The sequence below is a fragment of the Cnephaeus nilssonii genome (genome assembly GCF_951640355.1).
Source record: "Cnephaeus nilssonii genome assembly, chromosome: 2".
NCBI classification, from domain to species: Eukaryota; Metazoa; Chordata; class Mammalia; order Chiroptera; family Vespertilionidae; genus Cnephaeus; species Cnephaeus nilssonii.
In genome coordinates this window covers 71,451,746-71,469,001 of record NC_137073.1, presented here as the reverse complement: position 1 = coordinate 71,469,001, position 17,256 = coordinate 71,451,746, and the positions used below count along the sequence as shown (strand labels likewise).

At 41.2% G+C, this 17,256-nt stretch overlaps 1 protein-coding gene across 2 annotated transcripts in view; it reads left to right on the top strand.

Annotated features, from left to right (window-relative positions):
• Positions 1 to 17,256, top strand: part of RASGRF2 (Ras protein specific guanine nucleotide releasing factor 2) — a gene marked incomplete at its 5' end in the record, with an annotated part of 181,093 nt that overhangs the window by 79,336 nt on the left and 84,501 nt on the right. For both annotated transcript variants that reach the window (XM_079798359.1, XM_079798358.1), the window contains 6 exons: positions 13 to 206; positions 5,797 to 5,906; positions 6,576 to 6,694; positions 13,754 to 13,914; positions 14,747 to 14,813; positions 15,353 to 15,489. In XM_079798359.1, the coding sequence (XP_079654485.1) occupies positions 13 to 206; positions 5,797 to 5,906; positions 6,576 to 6,694; positions 13,754 to 13,914; positions 14,747 to 14,813; positions 15,353 to 15,489 (788 nt within the window). The remainder of the gene's footprint in view (positions 1 to 12; positions 207 to 5,796; positions 5,907 to 6,575; positions 6,695 to 13,753; positions 13,915 to 14,746; positions 14,814 to 15,352; positions 15,490 to 17,256) is intronic.

Sequence of the window (17,256 nt, the reverse complement as noted above, 5' to 3'; positions counted from 1 at the left end):
TTCTTCTTTCAGCTGATCTGTTTGATATTTTGCTCCCCATGCTGAACATTTATCAAGAATTTGTACGTAACCACCAGTACAGCCTCCAAGTGCTTGCCAATTGTAAGCAAAACAGAGATTTTGACAAACTCTTAAAACAGTATGAAGCCAACCCTGCCTGTGAAGGGAGGATGCTAGAAACGTTCTTGACCTACCCGATGTTTCAGGTGAGTCCTCTGGGATGCATTTTATGAGTCACTAGTTCCAGCTCAGTGTTCCTGATGATCAGAGGGAGATGTGCAAGGATCCCCTGTGAAGAATTATAACACACATGCATCACCTCTCATCTTGATCTTGACCTTGAGATAGTCAAATTTATGCCCCACATTCGCTCTCTGCCTAGTATATGTAAGAAAGCCAGGCATTTTTGAGACAATTACATAAAAAATGATTTTTTTTTTTTGAAAAGCAGCACAATGTTCTCTTTATAGAAAGATTCCACGCAGACCTCTTCCATGAAGTCTCCTCCTCCAGCATGTTTAAAAATATTATTAGGGTTACAGAAATAGGATGCTGTGCAAATGTTCCAGGATATGCTGGTTGCATAAAAGGTTCCTGGGAAGTTGCGTGGACCAGTGGGAAAGTCTTGTGTTCCTGGCCATCCTCCCCACCCTGCTGTGATTGCTGTTGAGTCCCCCTTGGCGGGAGCTGTGGAGAGCAAAAGGAGGACCTCCAGGTGACAGAGGCTGTGGAGGCTTAGGAGCCAGAGGCATTCGCTGGGCCGGGGACTCTTGGCCCCTCTCGGGCTGCTGCAGGGAGGCTGGGGCTTGTCGTGACATTCACTTTGTGGGATTAGAGCAACCCAAGGGATCAAGTACACTTGTGTTCTTTCCTATATCTTGGGCTTTACCATTAAGAGCCCTTGAGTGAGAATTGCAGAGGCCAAAATGTGAACTGAATTGCCTGTTCTCTTGAAAAGTGTTGATGCTGTTCCTTTGGAAAGGCATCGAGTGTTCCGATGTGGAATTTATGGGGCATCTGGCCAGCCCTTTAAATTGTCATGTGGTAAACCGAATCCCCGAATCATGTGTGTTAGGGTTTCTGTGGGGAGCTTTGTCCCCCTCAACGCTGACCCCGGTGGATCATTTTCTAGCCTCAGAAAGAAATGTTGGCCTGGTTTGTAATGGTTTGTCTTAAAGTTTGTCAAACCTGTTTGAAATCCTGGAAATTACTATAGAAGTTTAGTAAAATCTCTATAAAAACCAAAAGGGTGCATTTGAAATAACTTAAGTATAGTGGAACTTGGTAATGTTATTGTGTTTTTTCATGGAACTGAATTGTTTGAACTCTTTGCCTCTCTGAGGAAATATTTCACAAGGAAAACTTCAAAGAAAAAAAGTTTTCTTTTTTGGTAACCTTATACAAAATTGTAATTTAAGATTTATTTACAGTGAAACCAATTTTGCATAGTGCAATGTTCTTCTGAGATTCTATTTGATTTTTTGGCAATTGCCTCTAGGTAGTGATTAAAATACACCAAGTTGATTCTGTTCAGCAACCCCAACTCAGATGAATATACAAAGGTAGAGTGTGAAAGACACATGGAACATTCAATGAGGTTCCCAGCTCCTTCCCCACCGATGTCTTTCCAATTGCTATTTAACTCCCCCTGGTAAAACTCTCCCAATGTTTTAAAATGGCAGGCTTCACTTGCACTTTAGGTGACATGTCCAAAAGTTGAATGTAGGGTCTTGGAAAAGTCTGTGGATTTCTTAAAAAATGCTGTGATACTCTTCCACCACCTCTCCCTTCCTCCCCATGGAGTTTAAGCCCAATAACAATGGGCATTTTGATTGACCCCAAGGACTTCCCATAATACAGACAAGGACTATTGGACTGGGAATCTTCAGGAGACCTGGATGTCTTGCTTACCCTTTAGTCATAGCTTTGGGAAAAATAATTGAACCAATCTAAACCTCCATTTCTAGATCTCAAAATTGAGGCAGCTGAGCTGTGATTATCTCCCAGGCACTAGCTCTCTGACTCTGTGATACCACTCGCATTACACTGGTTCTGAAAGTTTGGTTGGGTAACTACATGGTGGTGTTAGTCTAGGCCCTAACCCTCTCCGCCTCTGCCAAGACGTTGGTGGCCCCAAACCCTAGAATTTAGCTGAAGGGTCAGATGTTGAGATTCTCTGGCTTCGTCCAGACCAGGGTAACCAAAAGCCTCAGCTTATGGGAGCCATTGCTTGCTCTGGGAGAAACCTCAAATTTAAAGAATTTGGCCAGAACTGGTCCAACTGCAAGAAATGGGCAAATTGAAAGAGCACAGAATTGTGCTCTTTATTTATTTGCTTCCTCATAACTATTTTGCTTCCTTATAACTATTTTGAATAGACCAAGAGGGAAAATCATCAGAGTTTGCTGCCCAAGGGCCTCATCCTCATTGATGTCTCTCCTCTGTCTTGTTCATCTGGTGTCTCTCCCTCCTACTGTCTCTCTAAAGTGACACATGGAACACTTGGGGGTGGGGTTGCTCTTTCTAGAAGTTGAAAGGTTTTTGTTGCTAGGCCCATGTCCATTCTACTCTTCTTGTTCTCCGTTGGTCCTTTCACTAATGAGGTGAAATAGTCATGAGGCACTGGCTCTCTCAGATGGTCGAGGCACATCTATGTCCCTCTGCATACATTGTATTAGCAGTGGCACTTCTGCCTTGCTCTGGTGTAGGCTGGACACCTTGGGATGAGGGTGGCACATTTCAGTTTTTTGCTATATAGCAACATTGGAAGAGATGAGCCTAGTTCATACCACCAGATTTTTTTTTTTTTTTGGAGCCTGTATATGGGGACAGAGGTTGGTGTGGAGCAGAGAAAGGGGAGAGGTGATTGGCAACTTTTAGCCTGTGGATGTGTAGAAAAGTATTATATTCTACCTCTTCCTGGGCCCCTTGTCCAGTAAGTCAATTGCTGGGGTTAATGAACTACGTTGAACTATGGAAACACAGAGGAATTGTAGAATTCGGATGATACAGTGAATATACTAGTATCCTCAATTGAACTGTCAGATAAGCAAATCCAAGTGTTGTCAAGAAATTTGTTATGGAAAACAATGTAGTCATTAACATAATTTTTATTTTGCAAAGACAGTGGCTTGTCTAGAACTGTTTAAATTGGCCTCAGCTGCTCATAAATCCACAGGTAAGCTGATCATGAAATCTGCTTCTGGTGAGACCAGCACCGTTAGATGTTCACCAGAAAGTAGACACCTGTTTATGGTTATTGGAGAACAAACTAATTAATGTCTATAAAGTAACAAGTATTGTTCCACAACTGAAAGCGGAATGATGATTCACCTAGATCAGTGATTTCAACTGGTGTGCCGCAAGAATTTTTAAAAGGCGCAATACCTGACTAATTTAGTCAGGGGCACTGACCTCTTTTCCCTTAGATTGTCAAATTTAAAAAATGACTACAGCTAACACAACAATAGCCATCCGGTGTGAATGAATCAAAATTATACCTATATATTTTTTGTCAGATCGGCAAAAGATATAATGAATTTTTTGGTGTGCCACAGAATTTTAGTAATTAGTTTATGTGTGTTATGAGATGAAAAAGGTTGAAAACCACTGATCTAGACAGTACTTTCTGTGATTCTTGGGTTTTGGGGGAACAGATTTATAATCAGCACTTGAATATACAGATAAGCTCTTGGGAGAGCCTTCCACTTCTCTGCAGAACGTTCCTTGCCCACTTTTTGGCAGTTTCAGGCATGTTTGTTCCTTCGCTTTCTTGTGGAAAAGGCCAGTTACTAAATTTCAAATCTATTCTCTTGAACCTCAGCCAGGGAGCTCTCTAAAATAGATGGAATTAATGGGGGAGGATCATGGAGGTATTGACTAAACTCAGTTTAGTGAGGTTCCAGTGTACTATAAGTAGTCAGGCTCTCCCACTCCTGCCCTCTTTGTTATGAAAAACTGAGTACCTTAGCTGGTGATTTCTTTGTGGACTACTAACTTAGAAGAAAACTTTAATCAATCATGGGATTATGAGGAAGGGGTATTGAAAAGTATACTTACCCCAGGAGCTTCACCAGATGGCACAGCCCTACAGGTTGTCTCGCTGAGAAGTCTACGGGGTGGGAGGCAGCAAGCCTTCAGAGAGAAGGGTCTGCTATTCCCCACCTGCCATGACTAGGGGAGTCTGTAGCACTGCTGAAACCTTGACTTGATGGCATTCCCTAGGATGTGATCCCGAGTAGGAGCTGCAGATTGATGTCTGTGTTGATGGTGCTGCCCTCTGTGCTTCACACGTAAATGTGGGCATCCAGTAAATGTTAGTAAATTACCCAGTGAAGGCCACCACTGCCAAGAGAGCAAAAGCAGATCTGTGGAGAGACGCACCAACACCATGTCAGGTCAGGATGCAAGAGCTACCCACGGGGCCCTGAGAAACTTTTACTTCCTTCATTCTTGGGGGTGCTTTCAGGTGTTGAGTGAGAACCCAGTCCTGGAGCAGACTTACTGGGCTAGTGCACTGGGCAGAGCTGGGCTCATGGCTGGCTCTGCCATTTACTATGAGGCCACATTGGGAAAATTACTGACCTTTCCACACTTCGTTTCCTTATATGTAAAATGGGAAGGAATCTTATGTTGTTGGAGGATTATATGCACATGTAAACCTTGACCACCTGATCTGACTCACAGTGAGCCGTGTTATGGTAGCTATTGTTCATGTATGTGATTAAAATTAAACCCTCTGCCCCTGATTTCTAACAAACTTTAGTTTCTAAGCCAGTAAAATTTAAATACGTTGAATCACTGAAATTTGAGTTAAAGCTCTGCTATGGTCTATTAAAACCTTCAGAGGGTTGGTGGAGTTTCTTGTGCCTTTGGCAGAATGTGGGTAGTCTGTAAACAAAAGTACAAGTAAGTAACCTCATTAAACAATACTTTTTACTGCTGGAAGGAGGATCAGAATATAACAAGGGTGAACATATCTTCTCCCAAATTTTAATTCTTTTTTTTATAAATATTGATTTTTAGAGAAAGAGGAAGGGGGGAGAGAGGGGGAAGAGAGATAGATAGATAAATAGATAGATAGAGACATTGATGTGTGAGAGCTGAACATTGATTGGCTGCCTCCTGCACTCCCCCTACCTGGGATAGAGCCTGTAACCCGGGCATGTGCCCGGACCAGGAATCAAACCAGCAACCTTTTGGTGCATGGGACAATGCCCAACCAACTGAGCCACACTGGCCGAGGCCCAAGTTTCAATTCTTACCTGGTAAAGAGAACGTTACAGTAGGATTGTCAATTTAAAAAAAAATTATAAACAGACAAATATATATAACATACAGACTCTAGTGACTTGATGATAACTATATCTGTTTCCCTATGAACCAATTTTCAAAAATTATGATTAAGAAATGTATGGTTATATTAAAAAATCTAAAGAAACAGTAACAATACTTTATTACTCTTTTCATGTGTTCCTGGGGAATTTGCGTGTCTGTGTGTGTGTGTGTGTGTGTGTGTGTGTGTGTGTGTGATGGTTGAAATGTAGTTCATTTTAAATGTTTTAAAATATATTTATTTTTTTTCTTCTTTATTGATTAAGGTATTACATATGTATCCTTACCCCCCCATTACCCCCCACTCCCCCACTCATGTATTTCTTAAAAAAAATGTTTGTAAAACAATTGCAACCATAAGAGTAGAGACGAACTTCTTGGAAGTGATGAAGGCATAGAAGAGAATGTCCCGGTGTTACTGATCCTCACCTCATGCTCACACTGGCCTTTGTTTGCATTTAGATCCCCAGGTATATCATCACAATTCATGAACTGCTCGCTCATACACCCCATGAGCATGTGGAGAGGAAGAGTCTGGAATTTGCAAAATCAAAACTGGAGGACCTGTCCAGGTATGCAGAGAACCTAGAATAGCAGCCTGTTCCGGGAAAGCAGCAAGTTAGTCTTTTGTGGAAACCTAATTGTATGTCTAGGGAACAAGAGGCAAGACACACAGTTTCTCAGATTCACCTGAAAGTTTAATGATAGCCTTGAGATCAGGTGTACTTTGGATTAAGGTGGAGAATGTTCACATTTCTTTCAGCATAATAGAAAAATGACTTTTTGTTGCATTTTTGTATTCATATTTGCCAGGGAGCTAGAGAATGTATATCTTGGATTTATCAGTAGCATTTCAGTGTTTCAGACAGTTATTTATATCTGTGTTCCTTTAGCTTATCTGGGATAAATGGTATAAAGGTTTCTAATTTACTCTGCCTCTAAGAAATGGCACCCTAATTTCAATCTTCATTGAAAGCTTTTCAGAAAATAATATGTTGCTTTCCTGTTGCATTTACCAGCAGCATTCCCAGGGTACTCCCTGATCACTGACCCGCTGATCTGTAATCATGGTGTACATTGGCCTTGCTTTGGGTCATGGCTTGTTGAGGCCGGGACTTCCAGTCTGCTTCCCTCACAGCCCCACTTACATTGATACACGTTCCCAGGTGGGGCTCTTTGTTGATGGGCCAGGGCAATACAAAGATCTCTGACAGTGATCCTGTCTGTGTCCTGTCCGACAGGATAATGCACGATGAAGTGAGTGACACTGAAAACATAAGGAAGAACCTTGCCATAGAAAGAATGATCGTGGAGGGCTGTGACATTTTGCTGGACACCAGCCAAACTTTCATCCGCCAAGGTACGTCCTCATGCTGCGCACCCACCATCTGAGTGGTCTCTGCGTTTGTTACATTATCAGATCCAGGAAAGCCTTTGGGAGCCGGCTTGGTTTAGCTGTGTGATTAATGCGGTTCCTGCAGGATCTCCCCATGGTCTTGAGGGAGGCGGTGGTCGAGGCCCACCTTCGTGCTGTCTCTTTTCAGGGGCCACGAAAAACAGCAACACACTCATAGCACAGCAGGAGTGGCAGAGTCCCTTACGTTCTGACCGACTCTCCTCCTCAGTGGGCCAGACGTTCCCTGCAGCTCCAGTGAGGACAGACCCGTTCTCTGCAGCTCCAGTGAGGACAGACCCGTCTGGCCGATGGGAGTGTCCGTGCCAGGTGGTGACGACACCCAGGCAGAGGCCCGAGAGAAAGTTGCGTTACTTAAAGCCCTTCCAGGTGGCAGTGGGGACAGTGTCCGAAGTGAAAACAGCGGTCTCCTGTCCCCATTTTTCATCAGCACTTCTGGAGGCCTCGCATGCGATGTTCGAGTCAGCTGGTGGCTCCAGTTACCAGGAAATGTCACGCTAACCCCTGCCAACCTTTGGAAGTGGCGAAGGCATCTTGTTTGTGGGGTGTGCTTTGGTAGCATCACCCCGTAAACTGAGCTTTTGAAGAGCTCAAGATACTTGTGCTGGAAACCATGGAGAAAGAAGAGCCTAGTGGTGCATATCTCTTCGCGGCTCTCACAAAGTGCAGAAAGTAAACCACATCCCAGATTATTTCTAAGAGCTGAGGCGTCCCGGGGAGGGGAGCATGCCTCATGGAATTGATGTGAGACAGTGTATTGTACACATGTATCATTTTGAACCTGGTGAGAAGCGGCACAGAAATTTGGGACTAGCCTTTAACGTAATTTCTGTTTACAATATTTCAGTATTGTTTGAAGATAATTTGCATTGCTGTGGCGTACCAAAATGTGCTGCTTAAACTATTGTTTACCTCATCAAACCAAACATTTGTGCTGTGCACATTAATTTTTGCACAGAGTACTTCAAAAACGTAACACATGCAGTTCTACTTTCCATTATTTATTTACAAAGAGAGAAATCACACAGATGTTAAAGTTTGGAAGTATAATGTAGGAAATGATACCTTTTCTCATTTTTGGCTTTCGCTATTAATTTAAAAAATAACAATAGTGGAGTATAATGCTAACAACACCAGGCCTTCTGCATGTCCCCTCTGTTGCCCTGCACAGACTGTGCCCCATATCAGCTCCTGCCTTCCCGGCACTTCCCTGCCTCGGTGTCCTTAGTGTGTTGTCCGCCAGCCTGGCGACCGGGAATGCCCTTACCCATCTCTTTCGTGCCTCTTAACGGTCTACTTGTCCTACCAGGCTGAGGTCAGACACATCCAAGTAAGCCTTTTTAACTTTTCTGCTTCTTCTCGTCCCCTCCCATGCAGTTAGGATGAATTTACCTTCCTCATCGTTCCCAAGGCCCTTTGCTCCGGGTGCATGTGTTTCAGGCTCTTGTGTATTATAAGTCCATGTCTGCATGCCTGTCTCTCCCAGGAATTAGAATTCTGAAGGGCAGTGCCTGTGAATTCTCTCTTGCCTGGTACAGCGCTTTCCATGACACCTGGATGATGGGCATGGGATTAAATGGAATCGCTTGTTCAATTGCAGCTTGGGTTGGAAGGTGTCTTCTTTTGTATTTTTCTTGTGTTTAGAGTATACTGAAAAATACGAATTGACTTGAGCTATATAATATGTGGGAATGGAAACAAGAGTTTCTCTAACTATTATTTCTCTGATTTCTGAAAGGAATTTTGATTGCGAAGGATGATTATACATAACCATTTAGTATATTTCTACAAACTTAGACTATTTTTATCCAAGTTTGTAAAAAACATCTATAATGAAAACTGCCCGAAGGTTAAATATATTGAATAAATCATTTTTTTTCCCCATGGCACCTGGAAGAAAATCAATCATGAGCCACCTCTCCCTTTGACTCAAGTCCAGATGTTATTTATCGATTGTTCTGTATCACACGTTTAAGGCACTCCTGTCAGCTATTAATATATCTGATGTTATTATTGGGTTGATGTTGATTCATTGATTTGCTTTTCAGCAGTATTTTTCTGTATTGTTTGGTTTGGTTCGTCTGTTTAGGAATTATTCAATAAAGGTGGTTTTAAAAAGTCAGACCTTAATCTGAAAGTAGGAAGTAATTGAATTACAGATAGTCTGGAAAGTTTGCATTGTTTTGGTTTGGTTGTGTCTATTATCACTTTTACTAAATACCCTTAGCAGGCTTTAAAACCCATTGAGGTGGGTTTTTTAAAAATTCTTTTAAACTTTGAGGGATTCTATTTTCTATGAAATGTACTACAATTTATCTCTAATTGTGTGTTAGTATTTGTGTTATTTACTGTTAAGGATGATAAAAGGTCTACTTCAGTGTGGTGTGTATGTGCATGTGTTTGTGCAAGTGCACATGTGCACGGTTTCAATCTTAAATGACATTTTTTATTTTATTTTGAGGACTAGAAAAAATAAATCATCCAGATTCTCTGAAAGGCCTCTTCAGAATAAGGGCATTAGCTAATCTTAAATGTTAGTCCATGAGCATTTAGTAATTGAAATAACAGAAGTTTTATTATAAACTAGAAGCTCAGTGCACAACATTCATGCACTTGGGGGCAGGGGTCCCTCAGGCCGGCCTACGCTCTCTCACAGTCTAGGAGCCCCTTGGGGGATGTCCTACTGATGGCTTAGGCCTGCAGGGAGTGGGCCTAAGCCAGCAGTCGGACATCCTTAGTGCTGCCACAGAGGCAGGAGAGGCTCCCGCCACCGCCGCTGTACTCACCAGCCTTCAGCCCTGCTTCTCATTGAGGCGTCTGCCCCCTGGTGGTCAGTGCACATCATGGTGACCGGTCGTTCTGCCATTCAGTTAATTTGCATATTACCCTTTTATTATTATAAATTGATTCCAATTATTAAATAGTTAATGAATAGGATGCAAAATGTATCATAGCAGTGGTCTGACACTGTCATTCATTTTCCAAAATCTATTCAAAGTTTCTTCAATAAATAAATGTATAAGTATCTGAGACAATAATAGGAAGATAATATAGCCATGTCACTGAAGGTCAAATCCTGTCTTCTCCATGTTTTTGCTGTATGATATTGGGCAATTTAATTAACCTCTCTTTGCCTCAGTTATATCTCCTTAAGTTGTTTATCTTTTACTAGTAGAGTTCTCCTGAAGGTTAAAGGAGCTAATGCTCACAAAAGCACATAAACTAATGCCTATGAAATTATGATGTAAACTTTAAAAACCAAGATCCAGCCCTGGGCTGTGTTGCTAAGTGGTTAGAGTATCTGCCTGTGCACTAAAGGTTCTCAAGTTCAATTCCCAGTGAAGGGCATGTACCTGGGTTGCAGGTTCAATTCCCAGCCCCGGTCAGGACACATGCAGGAGGCAACCAATTGATATGTCTCACATTGATGTTTCTCTCTCTCTCTCTCTCTCTCTCTCTCTCTCTCTCTCTCTCTCTCTCTTTCTCTCTCTCTCTCTCTCCTCTCTCTCCCATCCTCCTTTCCACTCTCTCTAAAAATCAATGGAGCCCTAGCCGGTTTGGCTCAGAGGATAGAGCATTGGCCTGTGGACTAAAGGGTCCTAGGTTCAATTCCAGTCAAGGGCACATGCCTAGGTTGTGGACTCAATCCCCAATATGGGGCGTGCAGGAGGCAGCCGATCAATGCTTCTCTCTCATCATTGATGTTTCTATCTCTCTCTCCCTCTCCCTTCCTCTCTGAAATCAATAAAAATATATATATTTTAAAAATCAATGGATAAAATATCCTCGAGTGAGGATTAACAAAAACCCCCCACCAAGATCCAAACATTTTGAAATGTTTCTATTTTTGATAACATAAAATATATATGAAATTTAGTAAAAGATCAAGCCACTCCAAATTGACATTTTGTATAAAATCCATTATGCAGATTCAACATTGCCTTATAGAAATGTGAATCAAGAAAATTAAATAAAGGAGCCTAAATTCAGAGCAAAATGCACTGAGAATGAGCCATGGGCTTCTCTGGTACCTTAAGCATTCCCACACTCAAAATCATGTACTTTCAGTGTTCTTTGAAATTGTAACATGGGGTCTAGCAATACTTACGTCTTCTCAAATGTCTAACCCAATAACCTGGAAATTACTCTTCATTCTTTTTCACTACTGAGTGGAATTAAGATTAATGGCATTATATCATCAAAGAGACAAGAGATAAAAAATGCTGTGGTGAACGTGGAGAAAAGGGAACCCTGTGTGCTATTGGTGGGATTGTAATTTGGTGCAGCCACTATGGATAACAGTATGGAGGTTCCCCAAAAAATTAAAAATAGAACTACCATATGATCCAGCATTTCCACTCATGGCAAAGCTGGAAGTTACTGCCTTTTCCCGTCCATTCCATTTCCAGATTTCAGTTTTTACGATGCTGAATCCACTGCTGTGTCCTGGCCATGCCGCCCTGAGAGCAGTTTAGCCTCTCAGGCCTCAGTTTCCCTTTCTGTAAAATGGTAGGAGACCCAGGTCATCTGAAAGATCTCCTCTGGCTTAATTCCATCCTGTAAGTCCCATGAGTACAATCTTTTTGCTGCAATTACTTGCTCATCTACTTCTCTAAGCGTTCCGCCTTGAGCTTTCCCCGTCCCTTCTTTACACTTGAAACTTAATTACTGACTTTGTTCTTTGCCAGTTTGCTCCCACCTTTGCCACCTCTCTCATTCACTCTCCTCTTGTCTGTTCCCTTCAATGGAATCAAGCCTTCTCCCACCCTCTGCTCCCCAGGCCCATGCCCTCCCCAGGATGGTTTCCATGCTATTTTTGAGGCCCTAATAGCTGCCTACTCTCTCTGTCAAGCAGTCTTACCTAACACTCACCTAAATAGATAAAATCTGGGCATGGAAGCTTTGAGCCCTTTACCACCTGTACACCTTTAGATCTTTGTTAAAAAGTAGATGCTATTTGGAATATTCATATGTTAATGTGAACATTTTGTGACCCACAATCATAGTTTTACAATTTTGTATCTTTGAAGAATTTACTGCTTTTCTGTTCACTTTATTCTGTGCTCATTAAAAAAATATCATGGAACCTAAAAAATGTATGAAAAAGAAAATAGGGTTGCCTGCAACCTCACCTCTTAGAGATGACCCACTGTTAATATTTAAGGGGGCAGGATGCATTGAATGGTTCTCAAGAGGCTGATCTGAGCCTTTCTAAGGCTGCATTTTGGGTAAATTGTAGATTAAACCAATAATAGAAATAATACTGGCTCAGGCCATTTCAGAAGTCAGAGGCAAGGTATTTGCACAGATCTTAGTATTTTGGGGTTTCATATTTAATTTATATTGGAATTTTATTTGTGGGGTGAGGGATGTCATTATTAGGGTGAGATTATATAAAGTCTATGCAGAGCTTCTCACATGGAATGGAAGATAGTTTTGCTCACAAGAATGCCCTGGGTATAGACTTTATGTGGTTTCTTTTCCATTTTGATTCCACAAAGAATTTTTGTTGCACAGTTTAAATGTAACCTGAAGGTGAAGGGATTAAGCAAACAACAAACAAACAAACAAACAAAAACCCAAAAAGAAAACCTCATAGACACAGACAACAGCATGGTGATTCCCAGAGGGGAAGAGGGCTGGGGGGAGGTAGACGAGGGTATAAGGGGGATAAATAATGATGGAAGGAATCTTGACTTTGGGTGGTAAATACACAATGCAACAGGGATGATGTATTATAGAATTGTACAACTGAAACCTATATACTTTTATTAAAGCAATGTCACTCAATAAATTTAAATAAAAAATAAAATAAAGTAAATAAAAATAAATGTAACCTGAAATAACTGTCCTTTAAAAATAGTCCTCAAGTTAACTAGATGGTGCTAAATTGTGTAATTTGTATATTGTTATAATATACACGTATTGAATATTCTATTTTTTAAATACTACGTAAATTCTAACAATATACTATTTATCTTCCTTCAGTGCTTCAGGAAGACTAAACTCTTTATGCTTTCTACTATGTTATTTTATTACCATACTAGAGGCCCAGTGCATGAATTTGTGCACGGGTGAGGTCTGGCCAGCCTGGCCCTAATCGGGGCGAATCGGGGCTGGGCCTGTCGGGAGGAGGATATGGCGGGAGGTTGGCCAGCGGCCTTCCCTGATCAGGGCCCAATCAGGGCCGGGCCGGCTAGGGGGAAGGGCCACGGGTGATTGGCCAGTGGGCCCTGCCCCCAATTGGGGTGGGGGGCCAACTGGAGTTGGGAACAGCCATGAAGAGGGGCTGTGGGCAGTGGGCTGGCTGGTCCTACCGGGGGCCAGTGGCCAGAAGAAGGGCCATGGGAGATTGGCCGGCCAGCCCCACCCCCTATTGGAGTAGGGAGGTGTGACCAGGGGCAGGGCCAGCTGGGGGGAGGAGCTGTGGTCCCATGGGGTGGTGGGAGCCATCAGGAGCAGTGCCTGCCAGGGGGAAGGGCCACGGGGGTCGGGGGGTGGTGTTGGCCGGCTGCCCTGCCGTTGATCAGTGTGGGAGAGACTGATTAGGGTGGGGCCGGCTGGCAGGAGGGGCTGCAGGAGGTTGGCCAGCTGGCCCCGCCCCCTGATCAGGCCCCGCCCCCTGATCGAGCCGGTTCGCTGGCCCAAGTGGGTGTTCTGATAGCTGGCTTTTTATATATATAGATGTGACTATACAATATGTATCTTACTGTTAAATTAATCAGTTGATTGAGATCCAATCCTCATTCTTTGAATTCAGTTTGGCTTTCTTTCAAACTTATTTTCCCACTTAGAGATGAGTAATCAAATCTAAAGTGTTTTATAAAAATAGTAGGAATTAGTGTGACTCTTAAAACACAATATATTGTTTCTTCTCTCAGAATGTAGGGAATTTACTTGTTCCAATGGTGTATCCAGTGAATCATTGGTGTTGATTGCATCAGGAAGGGCTATCACTTCACACAATTTTAATTGCTGTGTATTCTCCATTTTCCTGATCACCAGGTTCTCTTATTCAAGTACCTTCCGTTGAGAAGGGGAAACTTAGTAAAGTTCGCCTGGGTTCATTGTCTTTGAAAAAGGAAGGAGAAAGACAATGCTTCTTATTTACAAAACACTTTTTAATTTGCACAAGAAGTTCAGGAGGAAAGCTGCATCTGCTCAAGGTACTGGTTTTACATGTTTATTTTATTTATGTTTCAAAAGACATTCAGGTTAATTTAATTATGACTTTCCCATGCCTGGTATCACAAAACGTTATCACAATTGCAGAGTGAGGCAATGTACAGTTACCAACCTTGACATTTACTATGTTGTCACTTGGATCTACAGTAATAGAAATTTAAATGTGCATTAACATTAGGAAGTGCAATTAAAATCCTAACTTGGACAAAATTATTACTAGTTGATGACTACTGAGCTATAAAAATCTTGTCAAATTATTACAGTGCCTATTTTTGTTAATAAAGTTTTATTGAACACAGCCATAGTCACTTGTTTACATTTTATCTGGGTCTGCTTTCATGCTTCTTAAAATGGCAGATTTGAGTAGCTACAATAGAAATCAGATGCTTGCAAAACCTCAAAGATTTACTTTCTGGCCCTTGGCAGGAATGATTTGCCTATGTATACCTTCTGTTATTAGTGCCTGAAAATATTGGCTTTCTACTGCTCCAGTCACCTCCTGGTTAATGAGCTCAGCATTTGCTGAGCTGCACTCTCAAGGGCCCCTACGGACCATCTAGTTGCCATAGACTGACTTGCTAAATTTCATAAACATTGGGAGCGAGAGTGGTTTGAGGAGAAGAATCATGAAGTTAAATGAGCTCAATTGTTTTTACACATGTAAATTTCATTTTGGAATGTATAAAAACTTATTTATGATGTAGAATTGCTATGCTTTCTGCTGTGGCAACTTGAGTATAAGATTTGCAAATCAGAGCTTCTGAACCTCTGCATGATTCTCAAGTCTCTTAATGGAAAATTGGCTCTTTCCAGACAGGTGGGGTTCTCTCTCTAATAGAATGTACCTTGATTGAGGAGTCAGATGCAAGCGATGATGACTGTAAGTCACATTCTATCACTTAGAATTACATTAGAATTAAACATTCCTATGGTTTTTATTTTTTATAGCTAAGAAAAGCTAAGTAAGGAGGCAGTAGAGATGCTGAGAATAAACTCCCTGAAGTCATTTCTATATGAAAAATTCTGTTGAACCATCTAACCTGTAAACCTTGTTAAATCATCTTTGGGAATTCACATTTTACTGAATTTGTCTCACAATAATGACTTTTCAGTGTTAGGCAGAAAAGAAAGGAATTATATTAGAGCATTGGAACTCTGTAGATTATGGAAATTAAAGCACAAAACAAAACAAACCACGAAATGAAAAGGATACCAGGATTGTAGCCCTGGGTAACCTACTGACCTCAGCTTTTTACCTGCTTACGAGCTTAGCAAAGCCTCCCCCATGCTGGCGAAGTGCCATATCGCTGAAATGAGATTCTGGACTTGGACACTGATCGTATTACTAGAACTACGTGGAAGCAGCTGTTACTCAGATTTTGCATTCACATCTAATTGTTTGGTTTATGTGTGTTGAAGCCAAAGGTTCTGGGCAAGTGTTTGGACACCTGGATTTTAAAATAGTGGTGGAGCCTCCTGGTGCCGCCCCTTTCACTGTAGTCTTGCTAGCACCTTCACGCCAGGAGAAAGCTGCCTGGATGAGTGACATTAGTCAGGTAAGCAAGTGGCTTTTGCCATAGTTTATTTTCTTGTTTTGTTTTTACATTTCACAACATTAACTTTTGGAGAGGATTTTTTTAGAGTTAATTTATTTTTATTTAAAAAGTGCATCTAGTTGCTGTGTATTACCACTATGTATCTTGATATGCTAGAATCATTCATTGTTTGTTTGTTTTTCTTGTTATGGTTAAAATTTACATGAAATGTAGCAATTACATTTTAGTTCCTGGGCATTTTGTACAATCTTTAAATGTAATCACTAGTGTTAAATGGAGTTAAAATATCCCTGTTAATAATATATTCTCCAGTGACCCCAAGGATTTTTTTTTTCTTATTTGTTTCTGAAGTAGGAAAATGGTGAGAAATACAAAGTCAGCTAACAAGGGCTATGGTGAGGAATCGCAAAGGAAGGAATTGCATTAGACAAGAGATACTGTATGTAGTGTGAAATCTGAAAATGAGCTTCGGTATTTCATATGGAAAATAATAGGAAACAAATTTGCTTATTTTTCCTTTATCAGCAATATCCAGTTAGAGAATTGTTGTATTTATTCAGGATTTGGAAATATGTCAAAATTAGTCATGATTGTGCTGACGAGGACGCGGAGAAAAGGGAACCCTAGTACACTGCTGGTGGGGATGCAGACTGGTGCAGCCACTGTGGAAAACAGTATGGAATTTCCTCAAAAAGTTAAATATGGAACTGCCTTTTGACCCAATGATCCTACTTCTAGGAATATATCCTAAGAAACCCAAAGCACCAATAAGAAAGAATGTATGCACCCCTATGTTCATAGCAGCATAATTTACAATAGCTAAGATCTGGAAACAGCCCAAGTGACCATTAGTAGATGAGTAGATTAAAAAGCTGTGGTAGATTTATACCATGGAATACTATGCAGCAGTGAACAAGAAGAATCTCTTACCCTTTGAGACAGCATGAAGGGACCTGGAGAGTATTATGCTAAGTGAAATGAGCCAGTCAGAGAAAGACAAGTATCACATGATCTCATTCATATGTGGAATCTAATAAATAAAATAAACTGTTGAACAAAATAGACCTAGAGACATAGAAGCATGGAACAGACTGTCGAATCTTAGAGGGAAGGCAGGGGTGGGTTGGTGGGTGGGTGGGAAGAGATCAGTCAAAGAACTTATATGCATATATGCATAACCCATGGACACAGAAAATAGGGTGGTGGAAGCCTGAAGTAGGGGCAGGGTGGGCTATCATGGGGCAATGGGGGGGGGAATGGGGGACATATGTAATACTTTAAACAATAAAGACATAAAAAAATTAGTCAGGATTAGACTTGGGCATTTTTTTTTTTACCCAAGCTCTTCACTCTATTAACCAATACAGGAGAAAAATGTTTGTATAAGGAAAATATTAAAAGAAGGCTTGATAATATCTTTAAAGTTGTTAACTCAAGGAGGATTGGGCAAATGGAAAAGGGATATACTACAGATTCTTTAGCCTCTTTTTTTATGAAGAGTTCATAGTATTTATTATATAAGACTTAAGTAAAAATCTGAATTATACAATAGTTCTTTAAGTGCTTTTTTCTGAGTAACTGAAAACTGAGGGAAAGTAGAAAGAGAATAAATGTGAAAAATAATTATTTTTATACATCAAAGAAATGTTTCAGACTTAGTCTCATTTGACCCTTACAACAGTGTACTGAAGGTAAACAGCAATATTATTCCCATTTCACAGGTGAGAAACCTGAGATTTGGAAGGCTAAATGTTTGTCCAAAGTTAT